This window comes from Micropterus dolomieu, linkage group LG22 (genome assembly GCF_021292245.1).
Source record: "Micropterus dolomieu isolate WLL.071019.BEF.003 ecotype Adirondacks linkage group LG22, ASM2129224v1, whole genome shotgun sequence".
NCBI classification, from domain to species: domain Eukaryota; kingdom Metazoa; phylum Chordata; class Actinopteri; order Centrarchiformes; family Centrarchidae; genus Micropterus; species Micropterus dolomieu.
Window position 1 is genome coordinate 15,229,739 of NC_060171.1, and position 25,226 is coordinate 15,254,964.

Below are 25,226 nucleotides of genomic sequence, written 5' to 3' on the forward strand. Positions count from 1 at the left end.
ATTTTCCAACAGAACTTGGCACCTGCACACAGTGCCAAAGCTACCAGTACCTGGTTTAAGGACCATGGTATCCCTGTTCTTAATTGGCCAGCAAACTCGCCTGACCTTAACCCTATAGAAAATCTATGGGGTATTGTGAAGAGGAAGATGCGATACGCCCGACCCAACAATGCAGAAGAGCTGAAGGCCACTATCAGAGCAACCTGGGCTCTCATAACACCTGAGCAGTGCCACAGACTGATCGACTCCATGCCACGCCGCATTGCTGCAGTAATTCAGGCAAAAGGAGCCCCAACTAAGTACTGAGTGCTGTACATGCTCATACTTTTCAGTTGGCCAACATTTCTAAAAATCCTTGTTTTTTTTTTTTTGTATTGGTCTTAAGTAATATTCTAATTTTCAGAGATACTGAATTTGGGATTTTCATTAGTTGTCAGTTTTAATCATCACAATTAAATTAACTAAACATTTGAAATGCATCAGTCTGTGTGTAATGAATGAATATAATATCCAAGTTTCACTTTTTGAATGGAATTACTGAAATAAATCAACTTTTTGATTATATTGTAATTATATGACCAGCACCTGTATATGTAAAGAAAGTATGAAAGCATGGGTCCCCTGTTGCTTCTAGGTATAGACTTTCAGATGAAGACTTTAACTCTGGGCTCCGCCACCATCATCCTGCAGCTCTGGGACACTGCAGGACAGGAGAGGTCAGATGCAACACAGCTTTACACTCAGTTTAGCGTTTTGTGGGCATCATTCATTTCTCATTCCTTTCACCAATGTCTGCTCAGGTTCCACAGCATCACTGAGCAGTACTTTCGTAAAGCTGACGGTATCCTTGTGATGTACGACGTAACTTGCTCCCCCTCCTTCACCTCTGTGCGAGGATGGATGGACTCTGTGAAGGTGAGCAGGTGGAGAAGTCATGGGTGGTTTGATGTAAAAACATGTAAATCAGTTTGTCCCAAATTTGAATACACATCCAGGTAATTGACAGTACAGAGTAAAATTAATCTCTATAGACACTATGTTAATGATAAATCTTTAATATTTCTTTTCGTTTTGGGTTTTATTTTCCTTCTGATGTTTATGTAGATAATGAAATATCTTTCCTCACCATTGATGATTTTTGCCTTAGTTTTCAACACTGATAAGAGTGTGTATTGTAACCTGTCTGTCCCAGGAAAAGATGTGTGACGGTGCTGTGCTGATGCTGCTGGCGAACAAGCTGGACCTGGCAGACAGTCACAGCAGAAAAGTGACAACAGTCGAGGGGCAGAGACTAGCAGAGGTGAGGCACATTTGAATAGTCAAACTAGTTTCTGCTGTGATTTACTCATAGTGCCACTGCTAAGGAAGGAACATTATAATTATCTTTCAGATAAATTAAATGTTTGTTGTTTTACTTCTTGGTTTATACAGCAGCACCAAGCTTTGTTTTACGAGTGCAGCGCCAAAACTGGATGTAACGTGAATGAGCTGATGACTGATCTTGCTGGGTATGGCTTCTTATTTCTTTGCTGTATGTTCGTCACATCATCTATATACTGCAAAATGTTCGGATCTGCTGTTTTGGCATTTTGTTGGTACACTTAATTGGTCACTGTGTTTTTCACTGTAGCCAAAATACACTCAGTTACCAGTTTTTAGGTATACAGTCTAATACAGCAGCCATGTAAAAATCCTACTGTTATGTGATTGGAGTGTTGTAACCAAAAGACATTCTGTTTTACAGTGACACAAAACTGAGAAAAGTATCAAATCATCCCATTTAAGAAGCCTGAACTCACATTTGGCATTCTTGCTTGATAATTTACTTAAATGATTAATCATTTCCAAAATTGTTGCAGAGTCAACTCATCAACTAAATGTTTGAGCACTGTTTCTCATATTCAGTCTCCTATCATTGATGTAAAAGGGATGTACCTGACAAACTGGCATGTACGAATGTAGTTCATGTCATTTAGTTATTGTCAGAAACCTGAGATGAAGCAAGGCAGCTGGATCAGCGGTGTAGGTAATTTTTGTTCTTGAATGTTGTGGTTTCTGCTGCACAATGATTTAATACTTTTCTTCATCTTAGGATGTTAGTGTCCCAGCATGATCGACAATGTGAAGATGCACTTTTACTGACCGAGGACACTGCTAAAAGAGGCTGCTGTACATAGTGAGAAGAGGAAAGGAAATTCCCAGTTGTCCACACTATGCTTGCGTTAACATTTGTCTTTGTTGGGACAGTTAGATGGAGTAATGGGGAATGTTGAATCCCACACTGATAAAAGAGTGTTGCTCATGTCCTGAGGTCATCATTTGACAAAATGACAAAAACAGTGCCGTTTTTTTTCTCTGAACAAGTTTGCTGAACAGTATCTGTAATGTTATGTATCTTTATAATCCATCCAATAAATTATATTATAATTATTATTTTTGATGACTTCTTTGTTGTCATAGTATTTTTCAAATCTTACAAGAAGAATTGTTTTAGTGCCAATAGAGCTCATATGCGTGAGAAACCAGCTGGGGGCAGTCATGTACTCTGTTTAGCTTGTGAAGGGGCGAGCTGCCTGTAGTGCCAAAAGAGGACAGACGCTAGGGTGGGAGGCTCGGGTCTGAGTGTCAACTGAGAACTTACACTGTTGCAGTTAACCTTCAAAGACAGCAGCGCATTGACACTGGGGTTAGTAGGATCTAGGGAAGACGTTACCCCGATAATCTACATCCTTCAGGGCCCACCATCTAAAATCAGGTAGGAGTATTTTAGTCTCAGCTAAGAGGGAGAGCAGTTTTTCCATGACACAATGAGTTAAAAATAACTCCATAACCCTGATGGAGATTTTGTTTATCTGGAACATCACATTTACACATATTACACATGGAGTATTTTGTTTTATGGCTGGAAGATAGCATTACATTTTTCACGTGTTACATGTCACATTTTAATGTTTTATTACTTAACAGTTATTGTCCCTTTACTCTCTCTCTCTCTCTCTTGATTTGTTTTTGGTTTTTTTGAATATATAAAAAGAGATGTTCTGTGATGTCTAAACTTTGAAATCACCAGCTCTTGTGATGCTCAGAGTCACAACTTGTGTTTAAAATGGAAGCAGAGGAAAGTTCAGTTCAGGTTAGGATAAAAACAGGCTGTGTAATTCATGAAGTAAAGCGTTAAAAGTCAGCAGTGTATCGCTGGAGTGTGGGAAGATCAGGTTAAGTTACTAGGATGGGGGACATATATATCTGTCTGCCGGATGACATGACACAAGTTGTTAAGTCTGTTTTCCCCACAACATATTTGATTTCATCTGTTTAGCTCTTCCCATTGCTTTGTTATGCCAACTCTTTAAGTTTAAAACGTACCACATTTAATTTTTGGTCTATTTAATGTTTCTCAAAGGTAATACATACAAAACCTTTAAAAAATAACATGTCAGAAAGCACATGTATCCACTCGTTGTGTTAGAACTCCACTCAGTAAATCACCTTTTCACAAAATGTGGAACTAAAGCAGAGTGAAAGAGGAAATTCCTACATGTATAGCTCAAGTGACCAGTCTCAATCAGATATAGTACTAACAGGCTTTAGCTTGCTGTCATGCAAGTATCAAGATAGTGAACTGTGGGATAATAATCTTCACTATAGTATAAAAGCAGTGTTTGAGAGCTTGACCTGCTCTCTGAGCATCTTGTGTTAATTCCCTTAATTCAGCTGGGCCTAATCTTCTCCAGAAGGATTTCTTTAAGGTTTTGATTTGGTAATGGTCTCCTTGTGTGTACATCAACCTACAGTGTACTAACCTGTACATTTTTTATTTCAGAATGGAGGGTCAAGTTGAAAAAACACAGAGCTGTGGGACAATTTGTCTGAAATATCTACTTTTTCTCTTTAACATTCTCTTTTGGGTAAGTCAACGAGCAAGTGTTCAGATTTTCTCTGTATTTAAGACAACAAACCAAAATGATTAATACCATTAGTAGTAATAATTAACTTACAGCATTAAGATCATGCTTTTAACCAGACATTATAAAGATTGTGCTTTTACAACACTGAATCATTAAACAGCTCGCTCAATTTCTGTTGTTTCTTACATTTGATAAAACAATCTATTCCTTCTGTATATTCTATAAAAATATTTAATGTTTTGCTCCATATACCTAAACTACATGTAGCCTTAGTTATGCAGGAGCAAACAAATCCTCCTTACAGTCTTTACTTCAGAGAGAATCCTATAATATCATTGTAACTGTAACAAATGTGTTAACTTTTTCAGCTTTTACTTTCTTCACTTTCATTTTCTTCCCTTTAGGTTTGTAGAGTAGAGTGAACAGTTGTTGTATAACCTACTCTGCAAGTTTTCACAACTTATGCACTGATTTATGTGCCTCAGATAATAAAAACAAATTCAGCTTAACGTCTCTTGAGGCTGACAGTGAAAGAATCAGGCGTTATCTCGTTTTAGAAACTATGTTTTACCCACTAGAAAAAATTATGTAGTGCATTGTTTGATATCAGCATCTGGTTTGAATTGAGCTGATAACAGTATGTTTCTTTTAGCTTGCAGGAGGGGCTGTCCTGGCAGTGGGCATGTGGACTCTGGTGGAAAAGAGCGACTACATCAGTTTACTAAACTCCAGCTTCTACTCAGCCTCAGCTTATATCCTGATAGCTGCTGGGGTCATTGTGATAGTGACCGGGATAATCGGGTGCTGTGCCACTCTGAAGGAGATGAAGAGTCTTTTGATTGTGGTAAGATGTACCACACAAAAAACATGGCCCCTGACAGTGATTTTTGTTTTTTACCTTGGTTGTTTTATTTCACTCCACACCACTAATGTATTAACCCAATTTAATTATGTAGAATCAGAAACCAAGGAGAGAAACTTTTAGGTTCCTGTTTATATACAGACAACCTGGTCTGGATGTGCAGTGAAAGTTAATCCTTGATGACCTTCTGTCTTGTCTGCCTGCGTTCAGTGCAGCTCATTGTGTCAGACAGGCCTGACTGTCAGATATAACGGACAAAGTCATGCAGCGTGTGTCTTTAAGAGTTTAGATTTAGAGTGCGACTCATGCCAGAGGAATGAAGGGCATCACAAGTGGCTGCTTGGACTGAAGAGTGTGTGAGAGAGGCAGACAGGCATGATGAGGGGATGTAATACAGAAGCAAAACTGCAAAAGCTCTGTGACGTTATGTCTATTTCTAGATTCTCCAGGGCCTTTGTAATGAATAACTTCCTGTACCACAGTATGATCAGTTATTCTCTGCAGTATAACTTTTATTTAGCTGTTATTAGTCATGCAAAAATACTTTCAATGCTAATGTAATTTTTACAAATCACATTTAATGTCATTTTAGCACAGAGGTGTACTGAACACCATCTAAAAACAGGCTGGAAGTGATCATTGTAACCTTCAGTTGATTCACAGCTGTGTTCTTGTTTATTTCATGTCCCTCCTCTACAGTATTTGATCTTGTTGCTCTGTATTTTTCTGCTGGAAATCATTGCTGGTGTGCTGGCCTACATTACCTACCAAGAGGTAAAGTGCTTTACCTTCTGTTTGTATGTGTTTGTATATAAATGTCAGTTCAATATAATGTCATTTTCAATATAAATATTTCCTGAAAAAACATTTTTGTTTACTACTGTAGCTACCATGCAGTTTAAGTCTGACTGCAGTAATAACAAATCTGACTTTTTTTTCTGCTTGTATTTAGCTTGTGATTTCAAACTCGATTCCTTGACTCCATCATCTCTATTTAAATCATCTTTTTTTTTTGCCACCCATGAATTGCTTCAATTGCTGCCCTATCTGCTGTGAAATCCTCTTTGCATGTCTCTCTGCATGTCCTTCATTTGTCCTGTTTTTCCAACCTTCTCACATCTCTCTCTCTTCCCCCCTTTTTCTCACTCCAGTGTTTCCCTTTCTGCTACCAGGTAAACTGCTGACACCTGTCACCATCTGATATCAAACTGTTTCTCTAACAGGCTGATATAAGATGATTTGTTTTCACTCTCACGCACTGTCAGTCAAGCAACAAAACTATTTTTATTTGCAAATTCATTTGAAGAATGCTCATGTGGAACAGGGAGTGGGGTCAGAGGAGCCATGCTCATATGTATTGAGTTATGTATGGGCATTGCGCAGGTACAGTGGAATGTTACAAGGGAGGAAAGAAACTTGACATGGGGCTATTTTTACTGATGGGAGGAGATTTGCAGGTGACACATTTTTTTTCCTGAGCAATCACTTAAGCGCTTCTCCTGTCGCACAGCTGGATGAGGAGCTCAGACAGAACTTGAAGGAGACAATGCAGCAGAAATACCAGCAGCCGGGGGAGGAGAGCATCACGCAGGCTGTGGACAAACTTCAGCAGGAGGTGTAAAAGTGTGGGAGAGATATTGTATGTTTAAAGCTGATTTACAGACAGATTGGCAAAAGATGCCACTTAAATGACTTCAGTGCTGTGTGTCAATTTGATCAGATCATTTTAAATGTGAAATGACATTTAGACCTTTTAGCCTGCATGTTAGTGACCACTATCTCGTCGTTTTCTTTCTTTTCTACCTCAATGCACTGGCTCCCTGTCAGTTTAAGTGTTGTGGCAGTCACAACTTCTCAGACTGGAGAGGCTGTGTGTGGATCCAGGCAGCAGAGAATGAGCGGCTCGTTCCTGATAGCTGCTGTAAAACTCCCAGTGACCTCTGCGGCCGCAGGGACCATCCCTCCAACATCTACAAGGTGGAGGTAGATACAGCTGTCCATTTGGCTGTGGATAAATGTTCACTTACAACGAGATTTTAATTTCTTACCTTTCCTTGTGCTCCAAGGGTGGCTGCATTATGAAATTAGAGGAATTCTTCCTGAGTCAGTTGTATATTCTCGGTGCAGTGGCCATTGGGATTGCATTCCTACAGGTAAAGCACTAACCACTGAGCAAAATAGAGGTTAATCTCTGTAGTTCAAAATGCCAGCAGCTGACCTGTGAATAATAATTGTTTCTGTGTGCAGTGTGGAACTAACAAGTTCCTTGTTTCTTTTCTCTTTCAGCTTGTGGGGATGATGTTTACTTGCTGCCTTTATCGAAATTTTAAAGAAGAACTGTACTGATCTGTTTTTATATTCTGTGATATCCCATAATGTGTTACATCATGAATTGTATAATGCATTGTTAGGTATTTGAATGTCCCAGTTATTTACACAGTTCTGGATGATGTGAAGTTCCAATTCAATTTATGACTTTCAAAATAAACACACTAGAGACACTGTAATGCTGCTGGTCAGCACCGTTCTTTTCCCGCAAAATGCCATTGCATGTTTTAAGTATCTTCCCTTTTTTTAAGATAATGATGTGTGGATGAAATTGTAGCCAAATAACAGCAGAGACATATGAGCATGCTGTGGCTACATTTGCAATCCCTGTTGGTCTTGTTGTTTATCTATTTTTTTCCATGAATCACAGTGTGTTCTAAAGAGATCATTTAAAAATGAATATAAAAATATGTTTTGTTTGTTAAATTGCAAATAAAACAATTAATTTCACATTTCATATAACATACTGTATTTTCCCTGCGTTTGGTTTGACACTTCACTCTTATTCTGAAATCCTACAGCGGATGTTGTGGTCAGCTGACACTACTTCCTCCTCACGCTTTTCTCTTGCGTGCTTTCACCCACAATTACCTTCTTATTCATTTCAAACACGCTGAAATATTTCAGGTGGAGAGAACACAGAGATAAATGAAATGTCTGCCAAACCAACTTGTTTGATAGTGGCGAGTGCTTCTCCTCAAGGTGGGTCTGTTAGCTTGTATCAGTTGTATTGTTATCAGTCAGTGAGGGGTGATGAATTAACGTTACACTGTGACAGTTAACTCTGAGGTTTCTCTTTCAGTTTTGTGTCAGTTAGATCTAAATTAATGTAATTAATGTAATGTAATTTCCCCTTTTAGCTCTCTGATATGTTTAAACTGGCGTGTTTTGTTCCTTCAGGGGTGTCAGCAAAGTCTTTCCACCAGTCCTTCAGCCTTTGTGCCTCAGCGTTTAATCTCCAGACAGCCACACCGGGGGTAAGACTAACGTTATATACTGAACAGCACAAGTGAACAATAACGTTAGGTTTCAACCGATAACGCCTGAAAGTGATCTCAGCGAGAGCATAGTGCACGTTACTCCATGATTTTTCGACACCTGTCGCCACAACAAACGTTACAAAAATAATTAAAGGTTTTAAAGTTCATTCTTGGCCATTTGTAAGTAAAACAGTCTCATCACAAGGTCCATTAGTTAACTTAGGAGCTATGATATAACGTTCATGGAAGTAAGTACATTTACCTTTTACTTAAGTACACATTTGAGGTACTTAGTATTTCGATTTATGATACTTTCTACTAATACTATAATTCAGAGGAAAGTGTTGTACTCCACTACATGTAGCCTATTTTACAGCCTCAATAAAATAGGAAGCTTTATTATATACTCAACTAGAGCTGAAATGACTGATTAATCGATAAGTCTATTGACAGAAAATGTATCTTATTGATATTCCTTTCCATGCTAAAATCCCAAAACACATCATGGTTCTAGCTTCTGAAATATGCATTTTCTTTTCATTATTTTATTAATTTTGAGGTTTATTCTAATGATAGGACAAAACAATTGTGACAGCATTTCTCAGTATTGATTTTTACAAGCTGGTTCACACAGAAAATCTGCTGATTACTCATAAAAAAATAGTCAGAAAATGCAACCAGCTGCAACAGCAAAGCCCCCGCTTTTATATTGCATTGACTACTTTTACTTTAATATTTTTGATTATACTTGCATACTTTTACTTAAATATTTTAAAATCAATCACCACTGGTTAGTAGCAGCATCAGATGAAGTTATTCCAGTTGGAATAATTGCAGTATAATAATAATAATAATAATAATTCCCGTTGTGATGGAATTCGAGATGTTCAAATGCCTTTTTTTTTGGAACATTTAATCTTCAGAGGTGATCTCAAGCATGCCTGCAGTTCAGCAGATGGTCAAGTTGAGCTGTTCTTCCAGAAAGAGCTATCAATGAGATAAAAAAAAATGCCTTAAAGTGAGGTATCTCATACTATACATATAAAGTCTCGCTCAAGGACAATTCTCACTCTGAAATCTCATGAGAAGGCAAGTTGTTGTGGATGCTCCATGAACACAGGTCCAGGTTTAAAAATATAAATATAAAATTATCCTTTAATGCGCCTTTACTGAACTGAATGAACTTTAAGGCACTTGTTTTCAACTTGACATGATTCACACAGACATGTTTTAAACCAAAAACTAAAACCAATATATCCGTTATCTGCGTGGTAGAAGAGTAAAGCCAAGTCTGTAGTGATGTTACTGGAAATAATATTGGTTCCTTTCACAATGTGTAAACATTTTCATAATTCCTGATATAATGCCGACATCTGAGAAATCATGAAATCACGGTTTAACATAGGCTGCTGAGGTGAGAAGAGTCTTAGTGGGGTTTTATTTTTTTAAATTGCAGGGGAAGCCAATAGACTTTGTTGGAGTCGATGAAAGCACAGCTAGATGGGTGCAGGACTTCAACGTGAAACCCTACGCAACACCAGCCAAACTTGAATCTATAGATGGTGAGAATTTTCATTTCATGGTCATTTGGCACGTTTTATGTGTGCTGTTTGGGCTCTGCTTATTCAAGTCATGACCCTTTCCAGGTGCCCGATACCAAGCGCTGCTCATCCCGGACTGTGATGGAGCGTTAAATGACCTGGCACACAGCGGCTCGTTGCATCGTATTCTCACACACTTCATCTCTCACCAAAGTGAGTGTGAGGATATTAAAAGCAGTCAGTGTGGAATCTGTATGCCCGATGTAGAGACTTGTTTATTTCTCTGCGTGCAGAGCCGGTTTGTGCAGTGGGGCAAGGAGTGTCAGCGCTGTGTTGTGCCACAGAGGGACAGAGCTGGATCTTCAGTGGCTATAGCTTAACAGGGGTTAGTTTTCCCCAAGTGAACATAAAAGGTAATAAACCCAAATATCTTTACATGTTTAATAACTAACTGTTTTTGCGGAAAGCCGTCAGTGTTTGAGCTGGTGCGGAGGCCTGACTTTGCCAACCTGCCCTTGGTCGTGGAAGACTTTGTGAAAGACAGTGGTGGATCATACACAGGTGAGCTTGACTTGCAGAGCACACATGCTCATTTGGCATAGTAAACTATTAATCAGTATTTCTAAAACCAAACTAAAAACCCTTTCATGTTTGTCTCTTTGTTTTCCAGCAAGTCAAGAAGACTCTGTTCATGTAGTCATAGACAGACACCTAATAACTGGTCAGAATATGCAGTCGACCTCACTTGCTGTAAATAATCTAATCCTGCTCTGTAGTGCAAAGTAAAAATAGAAAATGGAGTTTAGTTGTTCCACATGTATATTCATTTAATTAGAGAAACACACATCTCAGACAAATATTGGAAAATGCTGGGTCAGAACAGATGTTGCGGCAACACCGTAGATAGAAATTCATTAACTGATAGTGCTTGTTAACCTACAAACCTAATAAAAAAACAATCAAATGTCTTGATTTTGAGCATATGTACTTTTGATGATCAAAGCCAGAGAAGCATCAAAATGTTTATGGGCAACTGAGAGCAAAAAAAAGCAGAAGATTTCTGGAGTTGGACCGAAGAGATGATGCAGATGTTTGTGGCACGTAAACACTGAAGGCCTCAGCACAAGAATATAAGCCTTCATTTAAACTCCAAACATATTGATGAGCATGCACCCTCTGTTGTTGAATGGAGATGTTACTAAACTCACAACATACTGAAGTGTCTGCTGCCATTGTTTGAATCAACAAATCTCACGTGTTCATCCAGACAAGATTTCTAAACGCTTTCATGACACTCAAACAAGTTGAGTATTAACTAAATCCTGTCAACGGCTCATTTCAGAGTTCATGTCACTCACTCAGAAACGAAAAACAAAAATAATACCTGCATATTTTTTGGTGCACCATGTTCAGGGAAAAAAAACAAATCCATGTGCTGATGATCCAAAGTCCACAGTTTTCACTATCAACTCTCATAGGAGATCATAGAAATAGTCCAGTCCTTGTCCCAGTTCCCATAAGGAAATTCCTGTTCCCAGTTCAGTGGCTAAAGAGATCCTCAGGTAGATTGACTGTAAAGTAATGTTTATAATGTTAATCTCCTCATGAAAGTAAGAACATCAAAACAGTTAATTAAATGAAAGGCAGTTGTTCTTAAAATGATCTACATTGCTCCTTGTCTTTACTTAAAAACACAATTTGAAAAAAAAAAAAAAAAAAATAGACTTACCTTCAGTGTTGGATAGTACACCACATGCTTAACTGCATTGTTCCTGACATGAGTGAATGTCACAGATGTTAAAAGATGCTGTGGAAAGTTTAAGATTTATGAACTAATAAATAATTTGTTCACTTCAAGTGTTGTTAAATCAGTACCTCTTGTAACTGAAATAATGCTCTCCAGAATATTCATCCCAGAGATGTTTTGGCCTGTGTTCTCGCAAAATCTCGATGTACCTGCAGGAAATCAAGACAACCTTTCTCAATCAGCCTTTCACTAGGACTTCTCTCTGCTTCTTGCTAGTGTAAAACACAAAACTTCCTGCCACAATGATAAGTGTTGATTTTTTTCACATGGGAGATTTCAGTATTTGTGTCCCAAACTTCTGACTGTTTATTTGGTCATAAATATTTTATGCTGTAGAGAAAGAGTTTAATCATTCTCAGGGGCTTTAAAGGGGATCTCTGACTGATTTTTACACATTAAAGTCTGTTTACAGGTATTAGGGAGTTTTACTGCATATGGGAAAAAAGTTGTCTAATGCCCTTTGTGCTTTATGTAATCTAATTAATTGCCTCAAGTAACTCACTTGAGTGACACTGGTTGGGGCTAAAGACTACATGTTTGAATATGAAAAAATCTGGGGGTGTGCAGTTAGAAAGAAGTGAGCTTACCAGCCCCCTATTCTGCTCCTCATCGCTGAATTGCTGAAGCTAACAAGGCAACATGAGCTGCTAATAGCAAAACACACTTGAATCTCCAACCTAACTGTCACCAAGTCCAGTTGCATTGTGGGTTATTTAGATGCCATGTTTTGACAAGGAATATATGTCTGGTTCTGCAAATATTTTGGTCATTAAAAAAAAACATCCATTGTGAATCTTGTATTATTCAGATTCATGAGTTATATTATCTCTCTCTCTCTCTCTCGACCTCTCTCTCTATAGAGATATCGATCTCGATCTCTATCTATATATCTATATATATCTATATATCGATATCTATCTCGATATCGATATATAGAGATATCGATATAGATATAGATATAGATATCTATCTATATATATCTATTATGTTTAGCAGCATGCTAAATCAGTGGACACGTTTAGCAGCAGTCACAGTATTATCTTACCTTCCTCCCAGGATTGGCTCTGCTCCCTGGCTTGCAAAATCAAGGCCATACAAATTGAGTCCAAGCAGGATCTTTTGCCTCCATTGTGTGTTGGGAGCCAGCTGGAGAACACAGTCTCTCACCCAGGGCAGGGGAGAGCTCGGGCCCGGTCTATTAAAAACCGCAACAACAAAAAAACGGCACATAACTCAGAAGATTTTCTGCATTAATGCTGCAAGTCCTTTTGTAATTGTTAGATACTCTAATTTCACTACTGAAAACATCTCCATTTCTTTCACAAAGAGGACATCACTGGTCTGGAACACTCACCTGGTACCACTGGAGTAGTCATATGTCATGAGGCTGAATCCGTCGACTACAGGGGCCAATTGTTCAAACTCCTCCCTGCTAAACATACCTGGCTGCCCTGCACTGATAATAATGGAAAAGCAAAAGGAAAGTCAGCTCCAGTTTCAGTGTTTGTTTGAATTTCTGAACTTGTTTTGAACTTGATTTTCCCTCTGGATAAATAAAAGTATATATCTATCAGTTGCTGACAGTAATTTACCTTGTCACAGGAGGTGGAATGACTAGAATGCAGTCTAATCTTTTAGCCTTCAAAATCTCACATATGTGTTTGACCAAATGGACCAGCTCCCTGCACGGAGAACATTTAACATGTTAGATTATTTGTGTCGCCCTCTTGAATCATCCCCGACAAATAAATGATGGTCAGAGTCATGATACAAATGTGTCAACAGAATAACTCACTTTCTTTTGTTACCTCCAAGCTGGCTCCACAGCTCCAAGGTGAAACCATCGAAACCTTCAGTCTGCAAGGCCACAGCTTCATTAGACAGGCACAGGAACAAACAACACTGTTGCAAGGGAGTAAAAGCTAAATGCAACGATCACTTACCTTTGCAACATCCACAAGCTCACTTCCCAGCTCTTCAATTTCATCTTCACTCCCCAGCACGGTCATGTAGTCCTGGTAAGACCAGCCATCGAATAACAGCCGAGGCACTGAAGGTAAAGAAAACGAAGCAACTCAAATAAATTACCAAACAATAGAGGCGCATGAGTCTTACTTGTGGGCAGGGGGAAAACATCGACTCACCCATTCTGACTTTTTTATTAGACTTGCGTACAGCTTTGACCCAGCCTATAAAGATGAAAATACCCCTTTATGTACATTTACAGTCATTTGTGACGACACTTGCATAATTGCTTAAGACCAGAAGACACTTTCCACTGTCAGTGGTGTGGGTCCACTACCTGGGTCATGATCATGAAGTCCCGTAACATCAAAGGTTTCAGGTCCCCGTCGGCGGAGCTGAAGCCACACTGGAGACAATGAAGTTAGTTTGGAGCCGAACATCTTGGCAACGTCATAGCCGTGGGCATTCCACTGAATGATGGCAAAAATAAGACATCAAGTCAAAACAACCTACACTAAAGGAAGTCTGTCGAATACAAGCTGTAAATTGATATCCTACTCACACAACATTGAGTAATTTCTAAAGTGCAAGAAGTAGTAATTTAGTTGTTTATTAATCTGCCGATCATTTTCTTAATCGATTAGTCGTTTGGTCTATTAACCTTCAGATAATAGTAAAAAATTCTCATCACAATGTCTCCACGCCAAATAAAAAATGATGTGTTCAAATTGCTTGTTTTGTCCAACCAGTCTATAACCTACCGATCTGAAATTTCCTACATAATGAAGAAAAGATCTTTTCTGTGGAGAACCTGGAATAATTTTCTGCTTGAAAAAGTAGTGAAATGATGATGATTACCAAAACAGTTGCTGATTCATTCAGTCAGTCCATTTATCAAATAATAGCTTCAACTCTACAATCGTTGGTCTTTTAAGTATGACCTGTTGGTGTGCAAAGAAACACAATCCAACGAAAAAACAAGGATGGGATTTTGCAAAAAGCCTAACTTTGGAGGATAACCACTTATTTGGCTCAACCCTATCTTTAAAAGATGTCTTGGCAGCCAGTTTGAGGAGGAAGAATAACTACGATGAAAAACTCCTTCATGTGAGTATTGCATTCTGCATCTATCCTTTAATTCTGTGGTAAAAGTGTTGTTAAACAGGAGCAAGGGAGCACAAACATGTTGGTGACTGGATTTAAGACTTACAGGTGTGACATATCCAAGCACTTGTCCTTGAAATGTTCTCTTGATGTGAGCACAGTGTCGCTTCTCCTCCTTCACTATGTCTTTCCATTGCGGGTCTGAGACAACAAGGCCTCTCTCCAACACAGACAACTCAGAAGCGGATGTCTGAAGAAGTTAGATTAAAAGATAAAAGCACATTTCAGTGGCATATCATCATCGTCGGCATGAATGGACAAATGACAGGTGGGGGATAAGGGCCTCTTCCTTATTCTGCTAAATTCAGTTAAGTCCCTAAGTCCTGTGACATGCCAGGCCAACAGAGGAGGACTTGCACGAGCTGACAGCACACACAGCTCACACCAATTTCAAGGTAAATGCTTAAAGTTACTCACCTCAGACTCAGCTTTGTGCGACTTCTTTGCATCAGTTTTTGAAAGAGTGGCACTGCCCAGCCAGCAGTATGAGATGGCGTGCAACAGGAAGAATGTCGCTTTCATTCTCAAAAGAAAGTGAAAAAGGAGTCGCGAAGCAGTTAAATAAAAATGGGTTAGCTCTGGTCTGCAGCTTTGCAGTGCAAATGCTTCCTTGCTGACTGAGACCTGGTAAGATTAAAAAACAGCATATCCTCCTTTGGTTTGAAGTCACACAGAGCAACGAGCCAAAACGGCCCCGTTCATACTGCTAAAACATACAACCTGGATTTATATCAACAAATCTTCGATTTGACTGCCGAGCGGTTGGTACCAGTTTGATTGACAACTTAGCTCAACGTGTGTCTGGATGGAGATGGATAACTTCCGCGTTGTATGTTTTTCAAAATAAAATGTGTCATCTGAACAGATAGGTGGCAGTGTAGCTAGCATGCCAACAAGCAAACACAATAGAAGAAGACGACGTCAGTCAAACAAACCCACTGTAGTAGGAGATATTACCACAATTCTTCCAAGTTGTCCCGCATGATTAACATTTCCTTTTCTTTCTGCTGCTCTTCAGGTGTCTTTTCAGATAGCTAACATTAACGGGTGAGTGTCATTGTCACTTGCTAATTGTAGCTTAAAGTTTGAGTGCAGCGTGTTTAGCAAGCTAACATGTTAGCATTTCTGGAAATGAGGACACTTGTCAACATAAAGCTTTAACATACATAAAATGCTAAACTGTTTCTGGTATCACGTATTGCCCTTAACGTTAACTGCAATGAAATAGAATAATAATGCACTAAAGGCAAAACCTGGGTCTTTATATAACAACATGTACCGTATTTTATTAGATGAATGTTATGGCCTGTGAGATGCAGTGGAGGATTGAGACAATAATGTAAAAGATTCCACTATTAAAAGCCCTCTATTCAAAGTAGTACAAGTATGAAATTGTCAAAAGATATATAACTCATCATGAATCTGAATAATCCCAGTGTAATTTTGTATTAATGGATTATTGTTACTGTGTAACGTTATGCAGGATTTTATGTAAAAAGTACAATGTTTGCTATTTAAGGTGAGGAAGTATAAAGTAGCATAAAATGTAAATGCTTAAATCTGAATGTTAAATCTTAAACGAACTTAACGATCTTTAACATCACGTTTTATCAGTTAAATGTGACCTGGTGTGTATAACATTAAACCGTAACATTAGTAAGTAAGTAGGACCTCTTCTTGTTTGTCTGTTGTTTATAGCTTAAGTGAACTGACTTTTTGTATCTGTGCTGTAACACTTATCTTTTGGGTCTTTTATAGTGAGTGATGGCGATTGAACAATTTGTGTCAAAGACGCTCGAGCTTCTGCAGGAGGAGAGGGAGGCTGAAATAGAGGAGACCCGGTATGTAAAATAACATACAGGCTGTGATACTTTACTATACAGACACCAGCAGGTTTGCTCTGCACTTAATGAAGTTTCGACACTTGGAAGAAAACAGAATAAAAAAGAGTGGTCAAAAATGTTAATGTGAGTTTTAGCACCGCGTATGGGTCAAGATCCAAAAACACAGGATACTACACTTCCCTAAATGCCACTTGATAGCGTCTCCCTGCCAGGGAAATGCCCACGTCTTTTAAACGCCAACAGGCTTTTTGTTTTGAGTTGGATATAGTAAAAAACAAACAAACAAACTGACAGTGGACATGCACATCTTGTTTATACTAAATTGGGTGTCTACATTTACAGAAATGTTCATAAATGTTTGGTGGTGCAGTCATACATTTAAGGCTGCATGTGGATTGTCCACATGACTTCAACAGACAGGTAAAAATGATCTGGGTGCAGCCATTCGAAAAGTAGAAATTAGACTTCTGACTCCTCCAAGGCCACAAAAGATATACAATGTTTTTTATAGGCTGGGTAGTTGTATTTAAAACAGGGAAACCAACCTTTTTATGAAAAAGTGGTGAATTTTCCCCCTTTTCTATAGAGAGATCATGGTATGGTTAACAACTAAGACAAGCCTTTGGACTTAATGAAAAAACAATCTTATTATTTATAGCTGTCCCTATAAAATGTCTTTGTTTGTGCCTTCAGGATATGGCAGGAAAACATCTCTCTCAAGGATCTTCAAAATAAAGGAGTTTGCCTGCTGAAATTGCAGATAGGAAGTCAGTCCACAGGTCTCTATGGTCGCACAGTAGTCGTCCTTGAGCCAAGAAAGCATCTTGGTTTCTTATCTCTGCCAAGCAACAGCTTTGGACCTGGTGAGATGGAAGAACAAAACATCTCATCTGTAGGTTTTTTTTTGTTCGTGACTTCGGTTTCATATTTTGCTTTATGTGATGTTTATGTCTTTTGTTACAGGGGACATAGTTGGCTTGTACGACACCGGCGGATGCACTGCAGCCTCACAGATCGGCACAGGAATAGTGACGAGGGTCAGCCAAGCTTCTGTAAGCGTGGCCTTTGACGATTCTAAGGGTGGTCTCAGCTTTGATACAGATGCTCTTTACAACCTCTTAAAGTTGGCAAATGACGTCACTTACAAACGAATGAAAAAGTGAGTGACAAATGTAATACTCGCTCTTGTCTGTACAGATCATGTAAGATGGATACAAGTGAGTTGTAAACCCTTGAAACAACTTATTTTCACTGTGTTTTGTGCTTACAGGGCCTTGAATGAATTAAATGGATACAGAAATGGACCAGCTGCTAATCTTATAAATGTTCTTTTTGGAGAATCAAAACCTTCGTCTCAATCACAGCCAAGTAAGTCACGTTTACAAAGTGAATCATATGAAACAATGGGCCCTCTATGAAATTGTGCTTGGCGGTATAGCTTATTAACATATTTTTCCCACTGATTTCAAAAGTTTGCAAATCAGCATGATTCATAAATACACAGACTAACACTGGGTATTCTATTATGTTTCATCAGATGAAGTGGAGTTCTTTAACTCAAACCTGGATGATTCCCAGAGAGAAGCTGTGTCCTTTGCTTTGTCTCAGAGAGAACTGGCTGTGATTCATGGACCACCAGGCACTGGGAAAACTACTACAGTGTTGGAGATAATCCTGCAAGCAGTCAAACAAGGCCAAAAGGTGCAGGAAGTTGATTTTTATTAGTGTGTATGTGAATATTTCATTTGGTGTTTATTAATTTATTAAGTATTTAAATCCATTCCAGCTCTCAACGTTATCAGTACTCAATGTTCTTACTACTTTTTGTTCATTACACTTCTGTCACCTACAGTAGTATACTATTATATACTATTTGCACATTGCTATTTTTATATTTACATCTCTATATTTTCTATATATATTATTATTGGTATTTCTTTAATGCCTTGGTTAGTAATGCCAGCAACTGTGACAAAACAAATATCCCCTCTGAAATCAATAAAGTATTTGTGATTCAGATTTATCCCCCCACATTTATCTCATTATGTCATTTGTTGCTGTAGTTGCAGCATCTCAGTCTAGACAGATTTTGTGTTTGTGCAGGTCCTGTGTTGTGCCCCCTCTAATGTGGCTGTGGATAATTTAGTGGAGAGGTTAGCCTGGTGCAAGGCGAAGGTCCTGAGGCTGGGTCACCCTGCCAGACTGTTGGAGTCCATACAGAAACATTCACTTGACGCCATCCTCGCTCAGAGTGACAACGCAAACATCATCGCAGACATCCGTAAAGACATCGATAAAGCATTTGTAGGTATTTTAGTGTATGCTCCTACTAGTGTTTGCACTGGTCTTAATAGATTTATAATGTAATATTTTTTGTGAAGATGGGAATGAAGAAGCGTGAAAAAGGAGAGCGAGTGAACTTCAAAAGGGAAATAGGGGAGCTAAGAAAAGAACTGAAAACCAGGGAAGCAACCGCCATCACCCAGATCCTAAAAAGTGCTGATGTTGTGTTATCAACCAACACAGGTCAGTAATGGCCTCGAGTGAAGAAAATGTAGTTCAGTCGTTGCAGTGATGATGAAAGGCAATCACAGAGCACTTGTCTGCGTCCGCAGGTGCTTGTGATGGCAGCCCTCTGAAGTTCCTGCCTGAGGCGCATTTTGATTGGGTGGTGATAGACGAGTGCGCTCAGGCCCTGGAGAGCAGCTGCTGGATCGCCCTGCTCAGAGCGCGCAAGTGCATTCTGGCAGGAGACTACAAACAGCTACCACCTACTATCAAATCACAAACGTAAAAAACAGGTTTTCCTCTTTTTATACATTCAAAGATAAATAATATTGAAGATTTAATTTTTTTTTTCTCTATAACTGAAACATTTTCCTCAAAGCCCCTGAAAACATGTCTGAAGTTTTTACATTAAATATTTGTGTGCAAGTTAGAAACCATAAGATTTAAAGTTCAAAAGAGGACATCCTGAGCTGTTATTTTAACACTCAGTAACTCTGTGTCGGTGTGGTTTGATCAGATTTTAGCAAAAACTGGAATCACATTTTGATGATATCCTGATTGGTGCACAGCAATACAAGATCTCACCGTTTTTGCTATTGAGCCCTGCCCATGTCAAACCAGTACAAAGAGCACAGACAGAAACCCAAATACAGAAATGACTGATAAAATAAAGAAAACTGTTCTAACTTTGGCAGAAAATGTGTGTTCTTGTTAGGACCCCATGGGTCTTAGCAAAAAGCTGACTGAGCTGAATATGTTTTCAGGGCGTTTTATAGTCTCATGTTGCATATAGTCTTTTTGTGCTCCACAGGGCTGCATCTAAAGGCTTGTCTCTCAGTCTTATGGAGAGACTAATCCAGATGTATGGGGACTCAGTGGTCCGTATGCTAACAGTTCAGTACCGAATGAACAGTGCCATCATGGAGTGGGCCTCCAAAGAGATGTACCAGGGAAGACTAACAGCTCACAGCTCTGTAGAGAGACATGTGTTAAAGTGAGTGTGAGCTTGGTAATGGGAAGTTTCTCACTTCTGTGTTTCAGCGAATGATAACTGAAGTAACTGTTAAAAATGATGTCCTTGATGTAAAAGAGATCTTCCAGGAGTCGCCTGTGTCGAAGAGACCAGCGCACCGTTGCTTCTTATCGATACTGCGGGCTGTGGTCTGAGTGAGATGGACGTCACAGATGAGCAGTCCAAAGGCAATCAAGGTTAATAATTTTTATTATAAAAAACATCATTTATTAAACTTAGGTTGTTGTGGTAACTAACAGTATGTTTACTTTATTTTCAGGTGAAGTAGACATTGTTGAATTGCACATAAAGGCCTTGACTGAAGCTGGGGTTAAAGCTAAAGACATAGCTGTTATTGCTCCGTACAATCTACAAGTAAGTCACTGATTGGAGTAACTACACCCAGCTGCTACTCTGTACTGTGTCAGCAAAAAGCAAAACTTTATTTTCCATATTCCATAAATAAAAGATCTACACTTTCACAGTAATAAAAAATAAAATTCCCCAAAATAGAAAATGTAACATTAAACTAGAAATTTAGAAACAAGTGATGTGTTTTTAAATGTTTTTATCCCTGTGAAGGTCGATCTACTGCGCCAGAAACTGTCTGCGAGGCACCCAGAGCTGGAGATAAAGTCAGTGGATGGGTTTCAGGGCAGAGAGAAAGAGGCTGTGGTGTTGTCATTAGTCCGGTCCAACAGAAAAGGTAATGTTTTTTTTGGTGGGTAGTTGGGCCCTCATCTGCCACACCATGAATGTTTGTAACATTCATTTGCATAAATATATTTATTTTATTTTAGGGGAAGTTGGATTTCTGGCAGAGGACCGAAGGATTAATGTGGCTGTTACACGAGCGAGACGTCACATCACTGTAGTGTGCGACACTCAAACTGTCCAGAATCATGCTTTCCTGAAGTCCCTGATCGATCATATAACTGAGTTTGGCGAGGTGAGAACAGCATTTGAATACATCCAAGACATCGTGCCACAGAACTACACCCGCGACCACAAAGACACCAAGGCTAATACGTCTGCCAGCAGCTCCACAGCCAACAAACAGAAGGTGAAAGATCAGCCTCCCAGCAAGGCGAAGCAAGAACAGAGGAAGTCCACTGGTAGCAGCAGTAATGAAAATACTGCTAATACTAAGTATGCAAAGTCCAGCATAACAGCACTGACAGAAGAAGAGCAGAAGAAGAACAGATACGCTGAGATCAGAGAGCAGGTGGAGAGCTTTCTAAAAGACTTAAATCGGAGTGAACTAGAGTTTCCATCATCGTTTAACTCTCATGACCGCCTGCTGGTCCACCAGGTCGCTGAGGAGCTGGGCCTCGTTCATGAGAGTAAAGGCGAGGGTAAAGACAGGTGTATCACTGTCTCCAGGCCCCTGGTGTCAACACCAGCTGAACAGCCAACAGAAAAGGAGAAGGAAGAGGAGGAGGAGGAAGAAGAAGAAGAGGAAACTGTTCCCAATCCCCAAAGACAGACACTGTGTCAACCACCATTAGACCTGAAAAGTTTACATTTGGAGCGAATGAAGAGGGAGCAGCAGAAAAGGGAAGAAAATGCTCAACAAAAAAAGCAACAGAACATCCCACCAGCTCCGGCCCAGTCATCGAAGAAGCCCAAGTCAGTTAAAGGTTTGTAGTAAAAACATCCGAGTGTTTTTTTGTTTTTTAAAAACTTGTGTGCTCTGATGTGTTTGCAGTAATTCAAATGTGCCGTTTGTCTCCTAGGAAAGAACCGAACGAAGGCAGGCGCCTGCGACATCGCTGCTGCCGCCGCTCCAGATGATGACTTTGACACACTTATCAACGCTGTCAGGAAAGCTGAGAGTGTGTGCAGTTTTGTGAAGTGTAAAGCTTCAGTGCTAACACTTGGACAGCTTTGCCCGTTCTGCAACAGACAGTATTGTCTCAGTCATCATATACCAGAGGTAAGACAGGAGGATACCGCTTGCAAATAGTACTTGTTTTGGTTGATGTTTAGACTATGTGACCTTGACATACCTGATTTGATTACTTGAAAATGCATGCTTTTAACTCTTTTTAGGTTCATGGCTGTGGAGACAAAGCCAAGTCTCATGCTCGGATGAGAATAAGCAAAGAAGGCGTTCTTTATGCCGGGAGTGGGAAGAAAGACAAATCCATGGACCCTAATAAGAAAGCCTATCTGCAGAGGAAACTGGACTCTAAACTGAAAGATATGGCATCACAGAGGAAACCAAAAAACAAAGAGGACAATTAATGATACCAGAACAACTCCATACATTTCAGTTCTGAACACGAATAAACAATTCAGATGTTTCACAATGCTAACAGTCTACTTTAACTGAATATACTATATGTTGCCTTTCTTAATGTTCATTGGATACACTGTACACTATCATACAATTTGCTACTGAATTTCATGAGTGCTGCATGGATTCATTATTTTAACTACTATATTTAACAATTCACTTATTTTTGTCAGTTATGGTAGCTTTAACACACACTCACTCTGAGTCTTGTGTTTACTGTTGGTGAGTTTACTCTACATCCACTGTTATAGTCTGAGGACTGATTGTCAGCGGGCTGGAGTTTTCCCCATCTTTGTTCAATCCAGGGGAGAAGTATGGGAAAATCCTCTCTGTAAATCTGTCTTTGAATGTGTATATTGTTGTCATATCAGCAGTGTTGATGAAGACCACCTTTCCTTTGTCATAATCGAGCTCTACGGTAATCCTGTCAGGCTTCTGCTTCAACGTGAGCTTGGTGGGAGGTGTGGTCTTAGCCCAGAACGAGTCTCCATTGCACAGGCCGATCACCCAGAAACCCTCAGTCGGTTTGAGGAAGACGACCGTCTTCCTTTTGATGGACTCCTGGGCCACTCCGATGTACCAGTTTTTGCCTTGGCCCACATCTACGGTCCAGCTGTGCTTTCCAGATGTAAAGCCGGTCGCTCCCAGCACACACAGACAGTTGGTGCAGCGTTCAGGGTTGTCAGGTAGGAGCTGCTTATTGCTGTATTGTACGCAGGTCAACTCTTCTGAGAAGTTTAAGTTGGACTGGGCCGTGTTTGGATCGAAAGTGATGGGAACTACAAGTGTAAACAAAGTACAGTACGTTGAGCGTACTTCATAGTAAACTTCAGCTTTGTTTTACATTGTCTGTTCACCCACCATATGTGACGATGTTCGCCATCTTCCTCCAAATTCCAAACTTCAGCATTCTCAGATGCTTTGCAGAGTTAATCAGGATATCTCGGATTAACTCTGGCTGTCGGACGTTGCATTTGACCCTGAAACGTGGAAATAATTACAACATTGTTTTATGGAGGCAGTTAGTGCTAATTTTAGCAGAAAGTGAGTCATGCTTACATTTTCTTTGTCTGCTTGTAGTCCTTAAGTTACAGCAAGAAAGTGAAGAAATGCATCTCGTTAACACAAGGTCAGATGTGTGGTTATATATACATTGCATGTAGGTGCAAGCTTATTGGAAATCGGCACTGTTGAAAAGAGTAACACCTGCACACTGACTCTAAACAATTAATAGTTAACCACCCCTGTCCCACCAGCCTATTGGTGTATATTTTGGAGTAGACTGGGATTTAAATGTCCATTTAAATAAATGTGTTGTTTGGAGTTGATACAGGTGTTGTCTAACTAATGGCTGTAAATCTACCTGTAGAAATTGTAAATCGTTTGCCCTGAGGGCTTTCTCAGTATCACTGATGGTGGACGAGAGCATTTTGATCTGGTCCTCGATGTTTTGCAGCTTCTCACACATCACCTGGGTCTTAATGACCTCTTCCTGTTTGAGCACCATCAGTCTTGCGTTTTCCTCCTCCCATAGAAACCGGTGTAGCTTCTCAAACTCCTCTTTAATCTCTTTCTCATTTTCATGAGCTTGGGTCTGTAATGTTGAAGGAGGTGGTTATTCATGGCATTAAGGAAGTAAGGAATGTTTGATGCTGAGGGATTTTTCTCTCTGGCTGGAAGTGAATTTAATGAGTCACACCATGAATGTAGCTTTTACCTGGATATAGTTTTTTGTTTCCTCTCAGTGCTTCTTTGTTTTGTTCAGTGTTCTGAACTTTTTTTTCAAGGACTCCAGCACGGCTGAAATTTCTGTCTGAAACATTCAAAGAAGAATCATGAGTTAAACTGGAGTTGAAGCAGTGAACCGATTAACTGGGGTTCAATTCCCCACAGTGACACGTCCACCAATGTGTCCCTGAGCAGGACACTTAACCCCTAGTTGCTCCAGAGGCGTACAACCTTTGACATACACTCACCTAAAGGATTATTAGGAACACCTGTTCAATTTCTCATTAATGCAATTATCTAATCAACCAATCACATGGCAGTTGCTTCAATGCATTTAGGGGTGTGGTCCTGGTCAAGATAATCTCCTGAACTCCAAACTGAATGTCAGAATGGGAAAGAAAGGTGATTTAAGCAATTTTGAGCGTGGAATGGTTGTTGGTGCCAGACGGGCCGGTCTGAGTATTTCACAATCTGTTCAGTTACTGGGATTTTCACGCACAACCATTTCTAGGGTTTACAAAGAATGGTGTGAAAAGGGAAAAACATCCAGTATGCGGCAGTCATGTGGGCGAAAATGCCTTGTTGATGCTAGAGGTCAGAGGAGAATGGGCCGACTGATTCAAGCTGATAGAAGAGCAACTTTGACTGAAATAACCACTCGTTACAACCGAGGTATGCAGCAAAGCATTTGTGAAGCCACAACACGCACAACCTTGAGGCGGATGGGCTACAACAGCAGAAGACCCCACCGGGTACCACTCATCTCCACTACAAATAGGAAAAAGAGGCTACAATTTGCAAGAGCTCACCAAAATTGGACAGTTGAAGACTGGAAAAATGTTGCCTGGTCTGATGAGTCTCGATTTCTGTTGAGACATTCAGATGGTAGAGTCAGAATTTGGCGTAAACAGAATGAGAACATGGATCCATCATGCCTTGTTACCACTGTGCAGACTGGTGGTGGTGGTGTAATGGTGTGGGGGATGTTTTCTTTAGGCCCCTTAGTGCCAATTGGGCATTGTTTAAATGCCACGGCCTACCTGAGCATTGTTTCTGACCATGTCCATCCCTTTATGGTCACCATGTACCCATCCTCTGATGGCTACTTCCAGCAGGATAATGTACCATGTCACAAAGCTCGAATCATTTCAAATTGGTTTCTTGAACATGACAATGAGTTCTCTGTACTAAAATGGCCCCCACAGTCACCAGATCTCAACCCAATAGAGCATCTTTGGGATGTGGTGGAACGGGAGCTTCGTGCCCTGGATGTGCATCCC

At 39.7% G+C, this 25,226-nt stretch overlaps 6 protein-coding genes across 10 annotated transcripts in view; 4 read left to right on the plus strand and 2 right to left on the minus strand.

The window, feature by feature from the left end:
* cracr2b (calcium release activated channel regulator 2B) overlaps positions 1-2,433 on the plus strand; it is a 69,087-nt gene extending 66,654 nt beyond the window's left edge. For both annotated transcript variants that reach the window (XM_046038495.1, XM_046038496.1), the window contains exons 14-18: positions 635-716; positions 801-915; positions 1,193-1,300; positions 1,432-1,508; positions 2,093-2,433. In XM_046038495.1, the coding sequence (XP_045894451.1) occupies positions 635-716; positions 801-915; positions 1,193-1,300; positions 1,432-1,508; positions 2,093-2,177 (467 nt within the window). In that variant the 3' untranslated portion in view covers positions 2,178-2,433. The remainder of the gene's footprint in view (positions 1-634; positions 717-800; positions 916-1,192; positions 1,301-1,431; positions 1,509-2,092) is intronic.
* A 185-nt stretch (positions 2,434-2,618) lies between these two features.
* Positions 2,619-7,555, plus strand: cd151 (CD151 molecule). Of its 3 annotated transcripts, none has more exons than XM_046037676.1 (8): positions 2,619-2,755; positions 3,824-3,908; positions 4,561-4,752; positions 5,470-5,544; positions 6,281-6,385; positions 6,598-6,753; positions 6,837-6,923; positions 7,057-7,555. In XM_046037676.1, the coding sequence occupies exons 2-8, from the start codon at positions 3,825-3,827 to the stop codon at positions 7,114-7,116; spliced, it is 759 nt and encodes a 252-aa protein (XP_045893632.1). In that variant the 5' UTR covers positions 2,619-2,755; position 3,824; the 3' UTR covers positions 7,117-7,555. The 3 variants fall into 3 exon arrangements, with proteins under 3 accessions (XP_045893632.1, XP_045893633.1, XP_045893634.1); XM_046037677.1 differs by having other exon boundaries at positions 6,598-6,747; XM_046037678.1 differs by lacking the exon at positions 5,470-5,544.
* A 69-nt stretch (positions 7,556-7,624) lies between these two features.
* Positions 7,625-12,219, plus strand: gatd1 (glutamine amidotransferase class 1 domain containing 1). The gene is made up of 7 exons (XM_046037613.1): positions 7,625-7,800; positions 7,999-8,075; positions 9,535-9,640; positions 9,725-9,832; positions 9,913-10,004; positions 10,087-10,180; positions 10,290-12,219. Exons 1-7 carry the CDS (start codon positions 7,752-7,754, stop codon positions 10,403-10,405), a joined length of 642 nt encoding a protein of 213 aa, XP_045893569.1. The 5' UTR covers positions 7,625-7,751; the 3' UTR covers positions 10,406-12,219.
* Positions 10,421-15,375, minus strand: chid1 (chitinase domain containing 1). Of its 2 annotated transcripts, XM_046037607.1 has the most exons (12): positions 14,973-15,374; positions 14,602-14,745; positions 13,729-13,861; positions 13,571-13,615; positions 13,370-13,476; positions 13,222-13,283; positions 13,019-13,108; positions 12,781-12,882; positions 12,472-12,621; positions 11,495-11,575; positions 11,349-11,391; positions 10,421-11,190 (listed from the first exon to the last, which is right to left on the minus strand). In XM_046037607.1, the coding sequence occupies exons 1-12, from the start codon at positions 15,075-15,077 to the stop codon at positions 11,092-11,094; spliced, it is 1,161 nt and encodes a 386-aa protein (XP_045893563.1). In that variant the 5' UTR covers positions 15,078-15,374; the 3' UTR covers positions 10,421-11,091. The 2 variants fall into 2 exon arrangements, with proteins under 2 accessions (XP_045893563.1, XP_045893564.1); XM_046037608.1 differs by lacking the exon at positions 10,421-11,190 and having other exon boundaries at positions 11,357-11,426; positions 14,973-15,375.
* Positions 15,376-15,434: 59 nt separating this feature from the next.
* ighmbp2 (immunoglobulin mu DNA binding protein 2) lies at positions 15,435-23,546 on the plus strand. The gene is made up of 16 exons (XM_046037604.1): positions 15,435-15,602; positions 16,314-16,396; positions 17,093-17,262; positions 17,363-17,558; positions 17,670-17,767; positions 17,937-18,100; positions 18,503-18,703; positions 18,781-18,925; positions 19,015-19,189; positions 19,719-19,901; positions 19,998-20,116; positions 20,200-20,294; positions 20,502-20,625; positions 20,720-21,559; positions 21,656-21,855; positions 21,972-23,546. Exons 2-16 carry the CDS (start codon positions 16,320-16,322, stop codon positions 22,164-22,166), a joined length of 2,982 nt encoding a protein of 993 aa, XP_045893560.1. The 5' UTR covers positions 15,435-15,602; positions 16,314-16,319; the 3' UTR covers positions 22,167-23,546.
* LOC123961856 (zinc-binding protein A33-like) lies at positions 20,172-24,162 on the minus strand. The gene is made up of 5 exons (XM_046037610.1): positions 23,936-24,162; positions 23,582-23,812; positions 23,278-23,300; positions 23,080-23,198; positions 20,172-22,997 (listed from the first exon to the last, which is right to left on the minus strand). Exons 2-5 carry the CDS (start codon positions 23,723-23,725, stop codon positions 22,447-22,449), a joined length of 837 nt encoding a protein of 278 aa, XP_045893566.1. The 5' UTR covers positions 23,726-23,812; positions 23,936-24,162; the 3' UTR covers positions 20,172-22,446.
* Positions 24,163-25,226: the final 1,064 nt, after the last annotated feature.